The sequence below is a fragment of the Pectinophora gossypiella genome, chromosome 1 (genome assembly GCF_024362695.1).
Source record: "Pectinophora gossypiella chromosome 1, ilPecGoss1.1, whole genome shotgun sequence".
NCBI lineage: Eukaryota > Metazoa > Arthropoda > Insecta > Lepidoptera > Gelechiidae > Pectinophora > Pectinophora gossypiella.
The window spans coordinates 6,530,172-6,551,815 of record NC_065404.1 but is presented as its reverse complement, the minus strand read 5'-3'; the positions used below and the strand labels follow the sequence as shown (position 1 = coordinate 6,551,815).

Here is a 21,644-nt window from a genome sequence, read left to right as displayed (position 1 = left end):
TCATCTTCATATCTTTTATATATACAGACGGAATTATCTAACGGGGAGAAGGATACATTGATCAATAGTGTTTTAAAATACCTAAGTATACACCTCCTTCAAATACAAGTTCTGAATATATTATGTAGTAACTTATATAGGTAAATGACCTGGTTACTTTAATTAGCAAGTGCTTGTGCACCAAACTCATCAGAGTTTGATAGATTCTACTTATTTCAATACTGTAATTATAAAGTAAATGACACTGTACCTCTGTAGCAGGATCCACAAGCTTCTTCTGAGCAAGCAAGTGGTACATCTGCGATGTAAAATAGCCATTTTCTTTATATTTCTGTAATATATCCATGTTTTATATTTACATAAGCTACACATTCGCACGACACTGTAAACTATAAAACTATTGTTTACAAGCTTTCAGTTGCTAAGGTTAATTTAAATTTGACGCAATAGAATCTATCATAAATGACAGTAACAAAAGAAATTAAAAACTCGTGCATGTGTGCAAAACATCAAAAAGAATATTTACTGCATAATACCATGCAGTAAGTAATAAAACTATCACAGAAAAATAATACCTAAACAGGTACTAAAAGAAAATATAATAATCAGTAGGTATGTTTTACATACTCTAATGGTGTGGTTTGTGAAATGTGATCGTATTTTTATTCTTCAAACAAGTAGCATGGGGTTTCTTTGTGATTTTACTATTGTTATATAGGGTGTTTCGTTTGTCAGCATAAGTAGTTGGTAATTCAATAAGATTTCGCTAAGTGATTAACTCGCGCGAGAGGGCGCATAGAGTCGAGTGCGGAAATAGCAGAGCGTCGTAATTTTAGTAGAATCAGGGCAACGCGGCCGCGGACAGAAATAGAGGCGGCGGCGCACGCGTCTTCCCGCTGTCAATTTCGTCCGGTTAGGGTGCGCGATTAGCGGCGCGAGCCCACCGCAGTCACCGCCGGCCGCAGCCTCGTCTGCAGCTCCAGGCTTCGCGAGTGCAGTGCCCACCCAGGATTGTTACACTCGGTTGCATAACCCCTCACATACTTCCTCGTCCACAATTATGTATAGTGCACACACTCTCAAAGTGCTTCGGACTTGCTCAGTGTATTAAACGCCGCAAGGACATTCACTGACAGGCAAGTACTCTTCCGTCCAGTGAAAATTCGCGTTAATAATGAAACTTAACGTATCTATCCATAAATATGTAGAATTTGTTTATCGTATTCGTAGTGGTTCTACAAACATAATTGTTCTAATTTCAACTGATTTTAAATGGGGTTGTGAATAATTTTAGTAAGAATGTAATTCACATAGACAAAATACACTTTCGATATTTTGGGATATGAGTTGCGGAATAAATGGGTCGGCGAGGCGTCGGCGGCGCGGCAGCGGCCGCTCTATCCCGGTCACAGCTGCCGCTTGCACCGAATAATACTACTATAATACATATTATACATTTGAACGAGTACATTCACAGCATTTATAACTATGTATTTTAAAAACAGCATTTTGTAAACGTCCAAAATTATACTTACATTCCCAAAGCATGATAAGATTTCAAAAATAGAAATACCTAAGTATTCGTTTATATAAATGGTCACCACATTTACAAACGCGTAAATGAATCCCGCAACTGAGGAGCTGGAATATATAAATCAAATATAGTCTTTTGGCATTCCTCCACAGTTGTGACTGTTCAACTCTACCTATGTTCTACCTTGTACGGAGAACATGTGTCACTGAGTGTCACTTGTTTATTGTCGTATTGAACAACATGCGTTAACACCTGTTGCAACATCAATAACAGTTATAAAATATATTGCATGATCAGTGAAGTCCTCGTACTTAGCAATATTATTGTCTCTCCTAACCCTAATGTTTTTTCCGGCTCCTTATTAGCGTTTCTCTATATCCTCCCACATAATACGTATCTGGAACGTGTTTTTCCCAGCTTTCGTTATCGAAACGCTTATATTAGACGTCAGCGACTCAGCTTTTATTATAATTCTAAGATTACCAACCATTCTACGTCAAGCTAGGGTTCAGTAGATAATTTAAATTTATTAGTATTTGAAGTGTAAATCCTAAATTATTAAGTTTAGTTTGAAAATCGTAACACACATAACATAACACAGATAATCAGTTATGTACGTCCGGCTGCTGGGCATATTCTGAGTAACAACGCGTGTAAATTCATCTAAATAGTTAAAAGTCCCTACATAAACTGTATACAATGTATGCATTCAGAAATACATAGCCATTTTCATGTGTTCAGGAACTATAAATGATTCATCAACCCGTTAACACAAGCTGAAACATTTATGAAACGTCCGGAATCATCATAGGAATCGAAACCTATGTCGAAACAGTAAACTGCGATTGGAAACGTGTTAACATAGCGTTACGTTTATTGTCGAATTTAAAATTCTGAAAAACTACTTGCCTTTCATTAAAATATCGGCGCCTCAATCCGAATAGATATCAGAAAGCGCGTTCATATGATTACGATACGATAGATATTATTCTTACCACTTTTTTCAGTCAATTTGGTGCTGTAGGTAACCCTTAATCATAATCATAATACACATACACCACCACCACGACCATTTAAACATGAGCAGCAATTGCTGTCAATACCGGTCGACAGCAGAAAATGTCGACAGCTATAGACGCGTAGCAGCAGTTGTCGACAGTGGTCCACAGCAAGTGCTGCTCCTTTATAAGGGGCCTTAATGTTATTTTTCAGAGATGTTGAAAGGGCGAGGCCGCGACCCTCGCGCGCCGACGTCGGTGCCGGCGCACCTGGCCCGGCCGCCGGCGTCCGCGCATCTCCAGACGCGGCCCCCGGCGCAGACGCTACGGGCACCCCTTGCCAAACCAGAGCCCGATTACGAAGTAGTGGAGTTTCCATCAGACCAATACGTCAATGCCAAGCTTCAACCGCCCCCGCCACCACCGCCTAGGCCTTCTACTGGTAAGTTCAACACGAGAACGCTATTCTGTGGAGAACTTTTTATGCTTTATTCGACTTCGCACTTTAATTCGCCATTTACCTCACACATAAGGCTGGAAGAATTGAGGGGAGGCGACGGGCTAGGTAAGAAAAGACAAGACCGGTGGCTTTATATAATATTTATTAAGTACCTACATCTTCATCAATCACCATAGGTTTTTCACCCGACTGCGGCGAAGCAAAAAGGAGGGTTATGTGTTTGACCGCTATGGATGTGTGTGACGTCATGATAAATTCAATGCGGCGCCCTCTAGAAGATATAAATTGAGGAGGAAAAACAATTTTTTTTCGAATGGTTGTATGTTGGGTTGGGTATACATATTAATAGCTTTTACTTTCTGGTTTCCTTGCATTTACCCGATAATTACGCTGAATTGATAACATGACTTCCGAGACATGTTCCGTATAGGTCTTAACTTCAAATCTTGCACGAAACACGTATCAGCAGCACGTTTTATAAATAAGACCCCAAAATAAAATAAATAAAAATATAAGTTTAAAAACTAAAACCCGATTCCTAAAAAATAGATATATTTCTCTGAAATTCTACCTACCTACTGTCTTGTTTTAAATTTTTCAGGGCGTAATTTTTCCGTAGTCGGATTTTAATTGTTAACCTTATATTTTTATCACAAATAAGACCACATGTCATAATATTATTGTACTGTTGTTAGCATAACATAACAATGCTGTGTTCACTAAGTGTATCACGCCTGTATTCCCGAAGGGATAGGCAGAAGTGTATAAGGTACCTACACCCGCTCCTCGCCAGCTTCTTGTTAGTTGGTTGTGAATTCAACTACCTAAGTAAATGATGCCTACTATAATTCTAGTCATATAAAGATGTTACGAAACAGACACACCTGTAGATAACGCTCCCTAATTCTTTACTACTGAGTAACGTCTACCAAAGAACTTTGTATCTAAAGACTATCTGATTATAAATATCTAAGCAGCATTATTCATTTACGCGTTCATTCCTCCTGAAACATTGCAAAAATTTATAGCTATTTTACTAGCAAGTGATTCCGAAACAGTGCGTGATCACAGCGGGTTGAAACACCGAGTCGTTAACCCAGGGCACCCGGTATATCGGTCAGATGTAAATAGCCGCCGCGTCAACAACATGTGTCTTCAACTAAACATTTTGATGAACCTATTGACATAGTAAGCCGAAACCGCACATCACAAATACCTATGTTTAATGCTATTACATTACACAGATTACAACAAACCGATTGCTGAAGACAGGATATGTTTGCATAGCTATACATTTAAGAATCTTCATCTTTTTTAATAAATTATTACTACGTCATCATCAAACTGCATATCAAAACCTGAGTTGCTATGGATGAAATGTTTAGTATAAGTGAACATTTATCCTGAAAGGATTGAAGCTTTTAAATGTACCTGGCAGATGTGAGCACTCAACTCATGTTTGCTGCAGACAAAGCAAGGGCAAGTCTTGTATGAAACCGCAAATACCGCGTAATGGCTTTCCCCGCTTTCCCAGAAAAATATTAAGTTCTGTGTCCGATCCTGGAATATTGTTTCGATACCAGCATCGTAAGAAAATTATATTAAACACGAAAGTCGACCATTTATCAATCATTGAAGTTGGTATTCTTATTCTTCTCTTCTTATCGTGAGGGCTGTGAGGTGAAATACCAACCTCATCAACCCTAGTGTCAGGGTTATTACTGAGCCGCCAAAGGCCCCTGACATGGCTCATGTAACGACTACATACTACTGTGTACTGTGTACTGGTGTTACTTCTCATGTATGATTGTGCAATAGTTTTGGTATTGTAATGTATTGAACAATGAATAGTTCGATCAGTTTAATCGCTATCTGTTGGTCGCTAGGCCACCCGCTGGAGGCGGGGGCGTCGTGTGGGCTGTGCGGCGGCGGCGGGGCGCGCGTGCGCTGCGCGGAGTGCGGCCGCCGCGCGCTGTGCGCCTCCTGCGACGACATGTACCACCGACACCCCAAGCGCAGGCATCACCAGCGACAGGTCGCAACACACAACCAGTACATTAATAAATAACTAGTACCTACTGCCGGACACAAACTTCAGTGCTCCATTTCAGATTTGTGAAAGAAATAAATGCTTCTTCTTTTCGTGTAGGTTAACCAACCCTACTGTCTTGGTTATTATTGATCTGCCAGACGTAACGACTACGTACTTACTTGAATAAATAATAACCGGGAACAACGGCTATGCTAAGCATTTTGATACATTACGAGTAATGTTGGTGACAGCTCCAACTTCCAATTGTTAAACTGTGTAATACCAGCAGAATAACCACTCGATCACTCCTTTGTGTTCTGAATTAGAATACTTGAAATAAAAGACGTATCATAAATTTGGCATAGTTTCCACTGTGCAAGTTGAATAACTAAACTACGTTTGTACTGCACAGGCATTGTCCCCGACGCAGATGCGCGACGAGCGGCCGCCCCTGCCACCGAAGACCAACGCGCCCGTGCCGCCTCCGCGACGACACAAGGCAAGTGTTACATAGTAAATGGTAAACATCCCGCCACTGAGTCTTCTTATCGTGTGGGTTGTGAGTTGGATTACTGATCTCATCAACCCTATTATTGAGCCGCCAAAGGCCCCTAACATGACTAATGTAACGATACTTATATCAGTATGAAGTAGTAAAACAGTCGAAAAAAATAGCATAATAACTGTTTGTTTCGCAGTTGACTGGTGACAGAGCAAGCGCCAGCCCGCGACCTGCAGGGTTAGACCAGCGACGCGCTACCATCGGACACCTCACGCCGATGCAGAATCAAACGCACCCTGTACACAACCAGACTTTACCACTCAACAACCACACTCAGCTCCAAATGCCGGCACACTTGGCCAAGCTAGCCGCGCCTGTAACACAACACACAACACAGCAAATGGGCAGTATGCCATACATACCCACAAACATGCCCCATACCGCCGCCCCAATGGTTCAACCTCAAGTGCAAGCCAATACGTTAGCGGCTTGGGGCCGCCAACGCGGGTCGCTGCAAGGATTTAATATGCATCCTAATATGGTGAGTTCAAAAATGTAGGAATTAAAACTGCTTTTCTAGACTTCATGTCTAGAAACTACGGAATTTTCAGTAATGATAATTTGCCGAACGCTTTCACATTCCTTTGTTCCCACTAGTTCGATTCATTAGTTCGATCGTCGGACTAGTGAGAATTTTTTTTCTCATTAGTTCGACCGTCGAACTAGTGAGCATTTCTTTTCTCATTTGTTCGACCGTCGAACCAATTTAAATTTAAAAATAGTTCTACCACATTTCAATGTTTTACTAATTTCGTAATAAAATTAAAAACGCTTGGTTCGTTATAAAATATATATTCGTGTACATTTATAGGATATCTTAGATCTTCTTTCTTATCGTGTGGGTTGTAAGATTGATGACCAATCTTACAGACCCTGGTGTCAGAGTTATAGAGCCGCCAAAGGCCTCTGACGTGGCTCGTAACGACTACCTCCATAGATAGTAACCGGGACCATCGGCTTAACGTGCCTTCCGAAGCACGGAATCGTCTTATTTTTCGGACAATCTGGTGGCCCGCAATGTCCTAACCAAACCGGGAAAGTCTCACAAAGTAGTTTTTAAAAAACTGTTTCCCACCCGGGAATCGAACCCAGGACCTCCGGATCGAGAGACCAATGCTCTAACCACTAGACCACGGAGGCTGTCTTAGATCGAATACATATTTAAAAAAACTTATAAATTATAAGCTGGCTTCCTAACAAAGTAAATAAACAATACATATAGATTACACAAATCATCGTCATATCACCCGGAAGTTGTCTACTGCACATTTCCTTAAATGCATCTATACCTACATCGCCTAGGTATGTGCATTATACATTATAAACATTTATTTATTTGGAACACCTACATATTTAACTGCAGAAGGAATTGAAATGTGGTAGAACTATTTTTAAATTTAAATTGGTTCGACGGTCGAACAAATGAGAAAAGAAATGCTCACTAGTTCGACGGTCGAACTAATGAGAAAAAAAATTCTCACTAGTCCGACGATCGAACTAATGAATCGAACTAGTGGGAACAAAGGTTCACATTTGCCGAACGTGGCGTCCGTAGCCTTCATTCTTTTTACTCTCCGTAAATGAGCTTCAGCAAAACTCGGCTAAATATATTGGGCGGTGCTAGTCAGAATTACTTTGTTCAGTCAACTTCTGTTGACATGTTAATTTTGCATATACAGGGTGGGCCAACGGAAGCTTGGGAAAGTCCGGAGATGCCGTCATCGGGGCAGTCGTCGCCGTGGGGCCGGCCGCTGAGGCGCGGGGCGTCGGTGCTGGAGCTGGGCGGCGCGGCGGGCGGCGCGTGCGGCGGCTGCGGGCACTGCGCGGCCGCCTGGCGGTACGGCAGCTGCGCCAGCCTCGAGCCCGCGCCCTGGCCCGCCGCCTGGCCCGCGCCCGCCTGCTGCGGGCCGCACCACGTGCCTCCACACGCGCACATGTACACGCCGCAACCCTACCGTAGAGGTATCTACCTCGTTCGATTCGATTTTCTAAGTTCAATAAGAGATACTTTTACAGAGTTAATATATATTTTGTGACAATTCCTTGTACTAACTCATTTGGAGGTGAGCTGTTTATGATAGAGCTCTCTCTCTGCTTCCGTAGCGGACAGCCGCGCAGCGTCCCGCGCGGCGTCCCGCACGGGGTCCCGCGCCGCGTCCCCCGCCATGTCGAGCCGGTCCCGCGCGTCGCGCCGCACCAAGCATCGAACGCCCTCACCGCCGCCGCTGCCCTCGAGCGACGCCGATTCCGAGAGTGAAAGCGACAGCGACCGCGCGCCGCCGCCCCCAGAGAGGAGGGAAACCAGGGAACAGCCGAGGAGGAAGGACAACAGACCGAAAGAAGAGCCTAGAAAATTCGAGAAACAAGAAGTAAAGGAACCGCGAGAAGTGCTAGAGATCCAAGAGGATTCGTTAGGCCCCGCGCCGCCGCCGCCGGACGTGTCGTGGCAGTGCGAACACTGCACGTTCGTCAACGAGCCGGGCGTACGGGTGTGCGCCGTATGTTGCCGCACGCCCACCGCCGCGCCCAAGGCCGTCGAGGAGGTGGGCGCCAACCTCGCACGACTCAACATTGCCAAGATGCGCTCGCCGTCGCCAGCGCGTTCCATCGCCGAACCCACTTGCAACACACAAAGTTAGTACAAGTTATTTTCTTAACGTTGCATCGTAAATCTACTTACCCATAAAAGTATTTAATTTATCTTTCGCGAATTTAAAGAAAAAAACACAGCTTAATTAATATAATCTTTCAATTACAGATGGAGAAACCACAAAATCACGGCAAGGCATGGAACGATTTTCGACCGGGTGTGGCCCGTCGCCACCGCGGGAAGATAAGGTCAAGAAACCTCTCGGTCGACTCGTGACACCGACCAGAGAGCAGAATGTGCACGAACCTGAGCGGGTCGAACGACCACGAGAAAAACACGATATGGGCGTCGGGCCGTCTCCGCCGCGAGAGAACAAAGCCAAGCATAACATGGGTACGGGCCCCTCGCCGCCGAAGGAATCGTTGGTGGTGAGAGCTTCTCCGTATCGTGAACAGAAAGCAATGCCGCCTGAGCCCCCGACACGCCACAGCGTGTCGGTGGGTCCGTCGCCGCCTCGAGACAACACTCGCTCGTCGTCCACCGCAAGCAATGTTCCAAAAAAGTCAGCTGGCACGTCGCCGCCGCGCGGTAGCTACAACGAGCGCCGGTCCACGTCGAGCCGCAACGTGTCCAATACTGGTACGTCTCCACCGCCGCAGAGTATCTCGACGCAGGTAAAGGAGACCGTTTGTTGGATAGTGCTTTATTTATCCGCCCCGTAGTGTCCGATCCTGTCGAATAAACTTTAGCAATACGATTGCTGCAAATTCCTGTATATTTTTTTTATTTTGTTAATAGATTTAGATATGTTGAAAGCTATTGAATGTTGCAGACGTACGAGGTTCCAAGCAGCTGGGACGCGTCGTCAGCTTCTCGCTCGCGGCCGCGGCGGCGGTTCCGCGACGACCGCCGGGAGCGCTCGCACAGCAGGCATTCCCTGTCCAGCGACACACGAGTATGAGCCGCTTAATAATAAGCCATTTAGCGTTCATAAAATAATTCCACATTCTAAGATAGTTGACCACACACAGGAGAAAGCTAAATGATCTTGTCGAATTACTACCAAATATATATAATAGTAATAAACGCATTCGTATACCTGAGTTGGCTTTCCAAATTGGACTTGTGATTTCACAGACTTTGTTTGGTTAGGTAGGATATATAGGCCGAATTCGAATAAGTAAAAAAGTAAGATAATTTCGTGCTTCAGAAGACACGATAAGCCAACCCGCAGTCGAACACCGTGGTGGAGTATGGTTCGTACCCCCCTCACTTGATCGAGCGGAGGGCTGTGCCGGTCAGCGAGACATGTTAGGCTAATGTAGATGTGTGTCGGCAGGAGAGCGAGCGCAGCGGCCGCACTAGCGGCGGGCGCTGGGAGTGGCGCGAGCGGGACAGCAGCCCCGAGCCGCGCGCCCCGCGCCTCGCGCGCCGCGCCTCGCACCTCGACCTGCACCGCGCGCGCCCCGCCCGCCGGGGCAGCCTCTACGGCTCTGAGGTACTCGACCATGTATTTAAACCGTAGTCTCTTTTGTTATAATGCAAGAGAGAGAGGTCAACGCTTAGGGCTGTTTTACCGGGCTTCACGCGTCATTCCCGTTCTCTACCCATGAACAGGCATACGACTGGAACGAAATACCGTTCAATTTTGTGGCTTGGTGGTCGTGTAAGCAGCGTAGACCGCGGGAAGCTCTGACAAGTTTGTCCCGTTGTCCAAAAATAATAGTTGGTGATCCGCGAAGGGCAATGAAACGCTTTATATCATTATTTTTCATAATGCGATATTGATCGTTGCCGTAATTGGGCTAAAATAATCGAAACCGACGATGTGCGTAAACGAGGCCACTTCTTCCATTTTGTCGTGATGTATTAAGCGCTTGTGTACTCGTGTGTCATTAAGCAACTCTCTTGGCGTTACAGGCGGCGTCACCAGAGAGACTAGTATCTAGCCGCACGCTGTCGCTGGAAGCGCTTGCGGGCGCTGGGGCGAGGCGTGAGACGGAGAGGGGACTCGAGTTGGCGCAGCTCATGACGGACGCCGAAAGGCTAGGCTTCAGCGCAGCGGAGGTAAAATAAATAAAATTAAATTCAAAAAAAGAACATTTTTAAAATATATAAATTCTTATATCTAAACCATAAACATTGGTTTTCGCGCTTACATCTAAACAGTGCCGAAACTGGAGCTTAATCAACAACAATGAGAGAACCTGAATCACTCGCACCTGACAGTACAATAAAAAAAGTCAAACAGTGTTATGCTACTTCAACATTATTTGCCTACCTCCTAATCAAATACCTAAATTACTCATTTGTAACATACAATCATAACGAAATGACAAAGCTGGTCACCCCGTACCGGCAGGTGCACGCGGCCCTGGCCCAGAGCCCGGCCGCGCCGCTGGCGTGGCTGCGGTCGCGCTGGCCCAGCCTGTGCGCCGGCGTGCGCGCGGCCGCGGCCCGCCTGGCGCCCGCCGCGCGCGTCAGCGACAACGAGGCCCGCGCCGCGCTCGCGCGCCACCGCGGCGCCATGTGGCCCGCCGTCACTGACTGCGTCGAAAGACACCGCCGACAGGTATATATTTGTTTATTTCGGTTAACATGTCTAATTGAAATACATACCTACTGGTGTTCAATAACATTCTGGTGCATGTCCGCAGTCGGAGGCGCTGGTGGGCTCGGAGGGCCGCGTTCGCGGGCGCGTGTGGGGCTCCCCGGTCGGCGCCGACGACGACGCGGCGCCGCCCGCCGCAATGCGACCCTCGCGCGGTAAACCCTCACAGCCCACACACTAACCCCATATACACCTTCGATCTCATCCTATCACGTCATAACCGTCACATTTACATTTCAGCAGAAGATAGTTCAGATGAATTTGAAGCGTCCATCCCGACAAAATACGACGACGACTGGATGTACTTGCCGCTAGATCCCCCCGCTCAGAATACGTACGATATGAACCTTAATGCGGAAGTGTGGACTGAGCCGGTGAAAGATACGACAGATGTTTTAACGGAAGATATAGCGCTTAAATTGAAATCATTCCTTATACAGGCGGGAGTTCCGTCGATAAACGAAAACTTATTGCTGAAAGGACTCCTAGCTGATAATACAGTATTCAAACAGGGACATGGGAGCGATGCCCGGAGACAAAATATCTTAAATGAAAGGCCGAGGTCAATGGACATGGTGCAATTCGAAAACGATTTTATAGACGCATATAATGCTTTAACGCGGTCGAGTCCGTTGCCAAGTATCAATAACCCAGCACCAACTAGTCTAAAAGTTGGAGATAGATCGAATCATTCGAAAGCAGAAACATCTGAATTAAATTCTCCGAAAAGCACTGATGTTGATCACACCAATATAAATAAAAACAAATCTCCAGGAAGACATAACTTACAAACTTTTGAAAATATAGAACAGAATCTAAATAAAGTAGAAAATGAATTAAAAGAACGATTAAATATAAATCAAAGAATAAATGCCCAAACAGATATACCCATCGAAGTTTTCAATAAAAATCAGGAACAGAACACCGACGTACAAACAGCAGCTTTAAAAAGAGAGGAACACCCAGAACCAAACAAAATTGGAGCTAGTCCAGAAAGAAAAATTGTACCAAACACCACTCCGGATCATCAAAGTTCCAAAACTTTCTTGAAGAAACGTGATAAAAATGTCAACAGTACTGTACCAATGCCAACCACAAGTAGACAACAAGAAGATAAATCGAGTAATCTGAGTGATATTGTTGACAATACACAAAGACTTATACAGCAAATGAAAGAAGAAATAAATTCAGATATAAATTCACTTGATGGGCATGGTATGTCTCAAAGTGAAGCTGATAATAGTTCAAACGAATCAGATTACTCTAGTGAACACGAATCATCATATAGTGAATCACATGACGAAACCGATAATTTAACTTCAGATGAAAAAGAAGATTCAAGCACAGAAGAAGATACCAATGAACAATCTCAAAAAAGTCCCACGCCTTTGAACAGAACCAGTTCTGAGGAAAATGAACAATTTGAGGAAGCTATGGATCATATAGAAGAACAAAACGAAAATTTCAAACAAACTAATATTGAAATTCTTGATTCGATAGCACGAAGCCTACAAGAAGATCACACTATAACATTAGAATTAAATCGTCATTCAGAAACAATTGAGCCGGTACCTGCGATATTTGAATCTGAGGCTTCAGGGCAAAGGTTTCCAAACAACATCAAAGATGTCGAGGAACAAAATATCGTCGCAGCAATTGAGCCGGTACCTGCGATATTAGAATCGGAGGCATCAGGGCAAAGGTTACCAAACAACATCAAAGATGTCGAGGAACAAAATATCGTCGCAGCAGCAGAACAAAGCAGTAGATCACAAACTGCGCCGAAACCAGCAACCCCAAAAATAAAAAAGAAGGATATTAATAACAATTTAAGATTTGTTCAAGCAAATTCATTTGAAGAAATTTATGATGAATTGACTTCTGGTAAAAACCAAAATACTAGTAATTCTATATCTGTACAAAATAAACAAACTAAAAGAGATTTACACCCTGTAATAAATGATCCAACTCCTGAACCGCAACCTTCTAAACCAAGTTACGAGGAGACAAGAACGCCCGCAGTAATTCCACCCAAACAGGATGTAATTATTTCAACATTGAACATAGAAGTTCCAACTAGATTAATAATTATCAATCAACATCACGAAATATATAATGGAGTAATTGAAACTATAGAAGATCCTATTCAAATTCCTGCTAGCAGTGAAGTTAATAATACAGACGTAGAAGTGAACAATACATCAGGCGACATGCCAGCCGAGCGTAACAACAATGAATCTAGTGAAAGTGACGAAGGTGAGGGTTCATCAGATTCCTCAAGAAGAACCGTTTCACCGGCTAAAGAAATCAATATTGAGATCAAAAAAAATAATGAAGTGCCACTTGAGAGTACTAATAGTACGCATGTTAATGCACCGTCTGTAAACGAAGAAATCAATACAACTCCTGAAAGTACTGCTGAAGACGCAAATACCTTCGAGGATGATAACGCTATAAAAACTTCTCCTGAAAAGCAAACCCCGATCACCAATAAGAAAAAGTCACATATTCCTAAATTCATCAAAATATTCCCGAGCAGCAAGCAAAAAACTGACAAAAGCTCTCCAAAAGTAATCTCCTCTAAAGTACCGGTTCGACGAGGTTCGATCAAACAGTATCCTGCACCTGCGCCTCCAAAAACTTACTTCGGCAACATACAAAATGGGCATGTGAAACAACTGCAAACACGACTGTTTAATAATAAAACTACTAAAGTTGTCGTACCTTCCACAACGAAAGTTGAACCGGTGCCTTCAACGTCTTCAACGTTTAACAAGAAGAGGCCCGCTCCACTGCCACCATCAAACACAGATAATAAATTAGAATCACCACCTAAAGAAAGCAAGCCCTACTTCCGTGAAACATGTCGCACGGAGGACGAATGGACTGAAAGTGATTCCGATGAATCGCAAGTACCTCTGAGAAAAGAGAACTCACACGAACCACTGCGTGCTCCCTCACCGCCGCCGCCGGTCACAGTTCGGCGTGTGTCTGGTCAAATGATAGACTTGGATAGAGTTCGTCTCTTGGAAGGATCACCGGAGGTAATTTGAAATACATGGATGCTTATAATATTCATTTACAACTATACATTCAATTAACGTGCATAATTTGTATTTAGAGACAAGCGCGAATGCTGTTAGCAGAAGGAGCATTGGAGAATTGGGACCAGGCGCAACTTGCTGTGGAACTAGTAGCGCGCGGAGCAGACCCGCCGGCGGCGTTGCTAGCCGCACTCGAGTGTGCGGACCTTGAAGCCGCACTTACTTATCTGTACCAAGACTGCGAACTGTGCGCGTCTCGACTGCCAGAACATGAGGTAAGTAATATTTCTAACTTACATTATTAATGTAATGACACTAGTATAATTTTCCAAAAAAGCTGAATAAACCTTAAGGTGAATAAGAACGTTCCGCCTTAAGCAGGCGAATGAATTTGCTTCAACTAGATGTTATAAAATTTTGTTGCGTTTTTAGTCTTCATCAATTTATTTTTTCGCTTACATCAACAGATGGTGTCGATGTTACGCTGCACACACAGATGCTGCAGAGAATGCGCGCGCCATTACTTCACAGTACAAATAACTGAGCGAAGCATCGCAGACTGCGTATGCCCGTACTGCAAGGAACCGGAGCTTGAAACGCTACCTGAAGACGCCTGGCTCGAATACTTCGCACACCTAGATATTCTACTCAAGACACTTATTGAAATTGATGTCCATGAATTGTTTCAACGAAAGGTATCCTATTTGTTAAGTTTGATATGTTATTATAATCGGATCATTGCGTGAATCTTTAAGTGACTATTGGTTAAGAAACCCAATAAGATTCCAATGTGTAAGACTTCCTTGTTTTAAGAACAAAAATGTTTTCCTCAAAGTTGCTCATTTCCTTTCGCAATCTCTGAAAGATAAAGTATTGTATCTTCTATTCCCAGCTACGTGACCGAACGTTGGCGATGGATCCGAACTTTAGATGGTGCGTGGAGTGTTCATCTGGTTTCTTCGTCCATCCCAAACAAAAGAAACTGCGCTGTCCTGAATGTAAATCCATCAGTTGTGCAACTTGCAGAAAACCGGTAAAAGAAATTTTTCTACGTGGTTCGAAAGCGAAAACCATATTATCAGATTACTAATATAGTTATTATTTCCATTTGACAGTGGACACAAAGCCACGAGGGTCTGAGTTGTGAGCAGTACGCCAAGTGGCTGGAAGACAACGACCCTGAGCGATCTGTCGCTGCGGTGCAACAACACTTACGAGAGAATGGGCTTGATTGCCCACGGTGTCACTTCAAATATTCCTTATCTAGGTATCCAATTAAACTCTACTACTATAATATTACCGTACAGTATCCTTATACATACCTATGACGATACGAAATTAAAACGACTATATTTTCTACCTCGTTACTACATTTTCCGTATTATTATTAGACCACGCATTAGACCCAATGGTAACTAAATAGGTGTACTATCATCCACAGTATACCTCCGCAGTTACGTTTGGGGTCTAATAAGGGTTAATAATAATAGGGAAAATGTAGTGACGAGACAGAAAGTATAGTCGTTTTAACCAACGAAGAAACATTCCATTTTCAGAGGCGGTTGTATGCATTTCACATGTACCCAATGCAAGTACGAGTTCTGCTACGGCTGCGGGAAACCGTTCATGATGGGCGCTCGTTGTGGTCTGAGCGAGTACTGCGCACGCCTGGGTTTACACGCCCATCATCCGCGCAACTGTCTCTTCTACTTACGTGATAAAGAACCGCATGAGTTACAAACTCTTCTGCAGGTAAACTCATTCTTATGGCTGTATTTTTTACTAAAACGCAATTTACGCATAGGTTACTTTCTTTCTGCTATTGCATCAACGCGGTGTTTTTACGCTCCATTCAAGGTATAGTCATTACTCGAAAGACTAATAAATGTAAGGCGGACTACCAATCATATTATAGCTGTCTGTGCCCCCTGACTACTTAAGAGAGACTACTTGTAAAAACATGGTCAATGTTATTTTATTTCGAATTTACATAGGAATGTCCAACAATTCTTTTCATAGATGAACAACGTAAGCTTCGAAACAGAGGCGCCTGAGGGCAGTACCAAGCGCTGCCCGGTGCAACTACAGAAGGAGACGCCCACTGGGCTCATCGACGCGGCCTGCGGGAGCGAAGTGCCGCCGAATCACGCAGGCCTTTGCAAGTATGTATAACTAGATTGTTTAAAATCACAATACTTTTTCACTTATCGCCACTGAGCACTGATGTTGTAATAGGTATGTGACTATTGCCACTGGATATGAATTATGAAGGAATACTTTCACAAGCGTCAGCGGCACCACGTGGTTTCGCTGCGGGTTTTTAGGGAAACATTTAGTTCCGAGAAAAATCTATAGTGTCTAAATTGTCCGGCGAAGATAGATCGTCAAATTACTAAATGCAGAGATATATTATCAGAATAGGATCCGTAAATTTTTAAATATTGGAAATGTACGAGAAAAACGAAGACGGGAAAGTACGGTGGTGTGCGGGCGCGGCGGTGAGTGCGCGGCATGTGTTGCAGGAACCATTACCTGGAGTACCTGAGCCGCCTGGTGCGGGCGCGGCGCGTGGAGCCGCTGCCGCTGCTGGGCGTGGACGACCTGGAGACGCTGGTGCGCCGCGCCGCGCTGCGCCTGCCGCCGCGGCCCTACGGCACGCTCGAGGGGCTCTACAAGCGCGCGCTGGCCGAGGTGTGTGACGCCAACTTTGTTGCAGGCCGCACTACGTGGAGTACCTGGCGGGGCTCGCGCGCCCGCTCGACCCCATCCCCATCATGGACGTGAGCGAGCTGGTTGCCGAGCTGCGGCGCCGCGCGCTGCCGCTGCCCGAGCGCGGGCCCTGGGACACCGACCCCATCTACGCGGGCATGTGCGCCGAGGTAGACACGCCACGCCACCGCCACACAGGCTCGCGACACCAGCCGATACTAACATATACTTACAGTTATTAACACTTGCTTATAAAAAGTTATACCATAAAAAACAAATGGTCTATTAGTGGCTGCAAACTTTGTTCAAAACATGCTGTTTACCCCAGGTAAACAGAATAACGTTTTAGGAAGCCCGTGTATGTGTCTATTATTAGTATTATTACTGAACAATTATATACTCATAACAATTTCTTTTTCAGATTGTCAAAGAAAAAATACCACTGGAATAAATAGGACAACCAAAGTTCCAGCCGCAAACAGTTTTGTATATATGTCGGGATCGATTCGCTTCAGTTTATTTGATTATACCTAGTCATATAACATAAGGATTAAGCAATAAAGTATTAACAATAAAAAGTTATGTACATGTAAATGCTTTATTTCATTAAAAACCTAATCTATTTATAGACAATTGAATAGAGAACATTATTATGATTTCTTAACTATTTATATAAAGTTCACCTCCTGGCGAAATGCTCATTCATGTGCCTGCTGTTACGTTGGATGTAATGCCTGTTGGAGTGTATGCGGCTCTCGAGGGAGTCGGGCAGGGCGCGCGCCTCGCTGCGGTGGGCGGCGTGGGCGGGCCGCTCGGCGGCGTCGGCGGCGCGCTGCTGCGCCACGCGGCGGCCGCGCTGCAGCTCGCGCTCGGCGCCCGCCGCCGCCATGGCCGCCAGCCGCGCCGCGCGCTCTTCCGAGCTAAAGCCTTTTCGAGCCTTCCATCTGCCATCGTCGTTGCTCTTTTCTCTTCTTTTTTCTCTTCGCTCGGGTGTTCTCCTAGAATCTCTCCTATCTTCGCTGCTGTCCCGTCGCCGCGACCTCTGACTATCGGATGTTTCTTTTCTGCTCTTTTTACTTAAAACATCAATGTCAAAAACGTCATTTTCGCTTATCCGTTTTCTATTGGGCCTATCTGGAAAATTTTCTCTTCCATCCTTGTCTCGTAACTTATGCTTTGATTTTCTGTCATCTTCGGAATCTGTGTCCTTAGACTTCTTTGACTTCTTAACCTTTTTCATACTACTTTTCTTTTCTCTATCTTTTGATTTCTGTTCTAGTTTTTTATCATCATCTGATGATTCACTATCTTCTGAATGTGATTGTTTCTTCTTTTTTTTAAGTTTCTTTGACTTTTTTGTTTTTTCAGCCTTTTTCTTCTTCTTTTTCTTTTTTCTCTCTTCCTCACTAGAGGACTCTGAACTGGAACTGGAATCTTCAGAAGCCAGTAAAGCTGCTAAATCAATCCCTTTTTCGCCCCCTAAAGCATTTAGCTTGGCAGACAACTTGTTGTCCAAATCATTATCTTTCTTTTTAGATTTCTTTTTAAGTTTACTTCCCTTTTGCTCCTGTAATATAAAACTTTTTTAAAAACTTTTTTCTATGTAGTTTGAATAATTTTTCATATAAAATGATAGCAAAAACTCACCTAATCAGTTAAAATTTTACAATATGCTGGTTAACAACAACCGATTAAGCAAACTTCCAATATAATTTCCAAAGATTCTTACTTGTTCTTTTCTTAATAACTCTGTTAATTTCTTTCGATGCAAAGGATTATTTAACAAAGCAGCACGAGCTGCTCGCTCTCGTTCTTTTACTAGTAACAGAGGGTCTTCTCTCATTTTTCGTGCCAGGTCCACCTGAGTATCACCACCAGATGCCAGCATGCTGGATCCTACAACACGTCTAGCCACAGCTGGTATAACATCATCGGACTTCTCAGGCTGATCATAGTTTTTTTCAATAGCTTTTCCAAGCAAATAATCCTCATGTTGGGCTTTTTTGTCAGGTTTCTGAAAACAAGTTCACAATAATTAAGAAATTATAATAAATTATTATAGACTTCTAGCTAAACAATGAATGGTTCAAAGCTGAATATGCAATGACTTAAATGACATATGAGAAAATATTAAAGAGCAAACATACATCATACATCCAATGTAATCTGTCATCATTGGCACTACTGCCCCCAGCACTTCGTTTAGCTAAGTCATTAAGTTCGGTGCGGTCTCTCTCTGCAGCCCGCTCATGCTGCAGCTCTAATATTCGCTTCTTTTCCTCAGCTGCTGCCTGTTCTGCCTTCCATACGCGTTCCTGATTCTTCATAGTATTTGGGTGCCATGATTTCTTCGAATTCTGTAATATACAAACAAATACCTGACTCCATAATTAGTTCCCAACAAGCACAATCAATTTTATAAAATTACCTTATTGGTGAACTTACCAAATCTCCACCGCCCATAATTAAATTATAATGGCAAAGGAAATTTCCTTTGCAATTGCTTGCCTATACAGAGTTGGTACACACTTTTTGCAGGCTTCGTTGCGTGCGACTAGGTTTTTAGGTAGCAGTTTAGGTTACGTAAATATATATACTAAATGTATTAAATTCTGAGTACCTAAGTACATAAAATTATAAAATATCATGCTTATTTAACACGTTCCCTGTGCATGACCCACATGTGGGGCATTTTGAGGTATAAATGATACGTGGGTGCCTCACATATGGGTCACACCCCCTTGTAAAGTTATAGGGTTGTAAAATCTTGCACGTGTGAGTTTAAGTATTGAAAATAGCTTACACGTATGAGCTATGAAATTGTGAAACAGAGTATATTATTACCGGAGGACATTTTGGGCAATGTTGCCAGATAATCAACGTCAAAAAAAACATTTAAATGGACTGTATTTTTTATTTATTATTGTTTTTTTATTATTTATTTCAAGGATGCATCACTGAATGAATAAAATGAAACGAAAACAAACTATAGAACTAGCCTTTTGAAAAAAAAAAATACATATAAAACCAATAAACTAAAAATTATGGGATGCATTGTAGCAACTAAGACAAAACGCTTTTTTGCAAGTTTCACATTGAGTGTCAGTTTTCTTCGCCTTTTTACGAGCATCAGAAGGTGTCAAGCCTTGTTCATTCAAGATTTTGTAGCAGCCAGTACAACGTTTTCGAAATATTTTGTTATCGTATCGCCGTGGAATTTTCGTCAATCTATGTTGGGAACGAATTGAACTGCTTGAATTGCTAGATATAATTGATTGTCCAGCTCCAGAATCATCTTCTTGAATGCCCAAGAGATGCTTGATAATTTTCTCATGACCATTCAAAAGTGAAAATTTAGTACCAGGATTCAGTTCCTTGTAGATCAAAATTGAGTTTACAACAGCAACTGACATCAGATCCGCTGCGATTTTCTTATACCAAAAGCAAGTTTTTCGGACGGGTGTCGCCTAGAATCGTGTAGGTGTATTGAAAATTGAATCTACCCTCATAAAAAAAACTTCATACGTGCTTGCACCACAAGTATGGCACATCATATGGAACTCATACGTGCATGTAACCATATGTGAGGCACGAAACGAAAAGCTCGTGCGTGTATGCACCACATGTGGGGCACTCGGAAAATCGGAAAATACTGAAAAGGGGCTTCCCCGATAATGATTTTCTTGCCATATTCCGTCCATATCTACAACATCCTACGTTATTATAAAAAAAAAAAATTGCACGTACGGGCTCATTGTCTGATTTTGGTTTGCACAGGGAACGTGTTAAAGACCAGTCGACGAGTTAAAATTGGGTGGACGGAGACTAGACAGACGAGTGACTCGTTCATTCGTCACGTCAGTCGCCAGTGTTCAATTCAATTCTTGATTATTGGCTTCTGTTCTGTTCTGTGTGATCACAATTTTACTATTGTCACGTAATGAGAAAATATACTATAGGGGAGGATGGAAAAAGACGATAATACAATGGTCAATGACAGTCAAACAAACTGGCACAGACTTTTTTTTCCCCGAAGGACATGGCAAAGGGGACTATGCTCATACAGCCATGTCTTTTGTATTTTTTTTCTTAATGACGATGATTTTGATTCTGATTTCGCATAAACTTTCGAGTTATAAAATGGCTTGTTGGCACGATACGAAAATAGATAGGCACACTTATATGTACACTTTGTGTATTGAATATTCAGATATAATAACACTAACTTAATGCGGTCATTAACCACAAAATACCACTTCGTATTAATTATTTAGATTATTCAATGAAGAAATCCACCATGTCGTTCACGTTACCGCCAAAAAGCCACAGACTAAATCCATGGACCCCGCCGAGGTCCATGTTGCTCTAGAACCATATGACCATCATAATAATATAACAAATAAGATGATCACAAATTTTGCAAATAACGAACAACGAGAATAGAGGAGAACAGGTACAATAAATGAATATTAAATATAATTCTTAATACTACTACTAAGTGGCTGTTAGCAGTAATACAAGTGCCAGTACAAGAATAATAAAAATAAACCTTTTTCTCTTTGCTTTTTCTTTACTGTTTTTTTTTCTAATCATAGTGATGTGTACATATATATCGATGTAACTAATACGATGAAATTAGTATATGCACCTCGTTTTTCTATTATTTCTGTATGAATAGATCTTGTTACATTTTAATAATTTAGGTGATTTAGCGTAAACGTTTGGGCAGGAGTGATTGGTAACAAGGTAATTGGACCACATTACCTGTCTTGCCTGAATTATTTAGAATTCCTACAAAATGATCTGCCGGTACTATTGGCCGAGTGCCCATCTTTGATGAAGACGTGCCCATCGTTTTTTCAAAACGACGGCTGTCCCGCGCATTGGCGTTTAAGTGTGAGGGAAAACCTCGACAATGTGTTCCCCAATTCATAGATTGGGCGCGATGGGCCTATTGCATGACCGCCACGTTCCCCAGACCTAACTCCATTGGACTTTTATGTCTGGGGACGCGCCAAAGTTGGTTTACGCTACAGAGGTTCCGTTCCGACGAGGGAGGAAAGGATAGAAGCGGCCTTCAATGTTATTAAGAACGAAATGATGC

The 21,644-nt window shown here is 43.1% G+C and overlaps 3 protein-coding genes across 9 annotated transcripts in view; 1 reads left to right on the top strand and 2 right to left on the bottom strand.

Moving 5' to 3' along the window:
* LOC126367070 (hydrocephalus-inducing protein homolog) overlaps positions 1-1,615 on the bottom strand; it is a 48,284-nt gene extending 46,669 nt beyond the window's left edge. The window contains exon 1 of the mRNA XM_050010472.1: positions 1,536-1,615. The gene's annotated coding sequence lies outside the window, so the exon portion shown is untranslated. The remainder of the gene's footprint in view (positions 1-1,535) is intronic.
* Positions 872-17,134, top strand: LOC126367886 (E3 ubiquitin-protein ligase lubel). Of its 5 annotated transcripts, XM_050011684.1 has the most exons (24): positions 872-1,136; positions 2,747-2,974; positions 4,879-5,027; positions 5,437-5,523; positions 5,723-6,067; positions 7,266-7,548; positions 7,690-8,220; positions 8,345-8,850; positions 9,009-9,131; positions 9,516-9,674; positions 10,097-10,243; positions 10,539-10,748; positions 10,834-10,942; positions 11,028-12,393; positions 12,490-13,831; positions 13,909-14,106; positions 14,299-14,526; positions 14,724-14,864; positions 14,947-15,098; positions 15,388-15,583; positions 15,851-15,993; positions 16,354-16,444; positions 16,548-16,710; positions 16,962-17,134. In XM_050011684.1, the coding sequence occupies exons 2-24, from the start codon at positions 2,749-2,751 to the stop codon at positions 17,072-17,074; spliced, it is 7,008 nt and encodes a 2,335-aa protein (XP_049867641.1). In that variant the 5' UTR covers positions 872-1,136; positions 2,747-2,748; the 3' UTR covers positions 17,075-17,134. The 5 variants fall into 5 exon arrangements, with proteins under 5 accessions (XP_049867641.1, XP_049867632.1, XP_049867625.1 ...); XM_050011675.1 differs by having other exon boundaries at positions 873-1,136; positions 11,031-13,831; XM_050011668.1 differs by having other exon boundaries at positions 873-1,136; positions 11,028-13,831.
* On the bottom strand, positions 17,125-20,569 carry LOC126367938 (pre-mRNA-splicing factor CWC25 homolog). Of its 3 annotated transcripts, XM_050011751.1 has the most exons (5): positions 20,288-20,568; positions 18,986-19,160; positions 18,688-18,897; positions 18,270-18,554; positions 17,127-18,107 (listed from the first exon to the last, which is right to left on the bottom strand). In XM_050011751.1, the coding sequence occupies exons 2-5, from the start codon at positions 19,001-19,003 to the stop codon at positions 17,220-17,222; spliced, it is 1,401 nt and encodes a 466-aa protein (XP_049867708.1). In that variant the 5' UTR covers positions 19,004-19,160; positions 20,288-20,568; the 3' UTR covers positions 17,127-17,219. The 3 variants fall into 3 exon arrangements, with proteins under 3 accessions (XP_049867709.1, XP_049867708.1, XP_049867705.1); XM_050011752.1 differs by lacking the exon at positions 18,986-19,160 and having other exon boundaries at positions 17,125-18,107; positions 20,288-20,569; XM_050011748.1 differs by having other exon boundaries at positions 18,986-20,568.
* Positions 20,570-21,644: the final 1,075 nt, after the last annotated feature.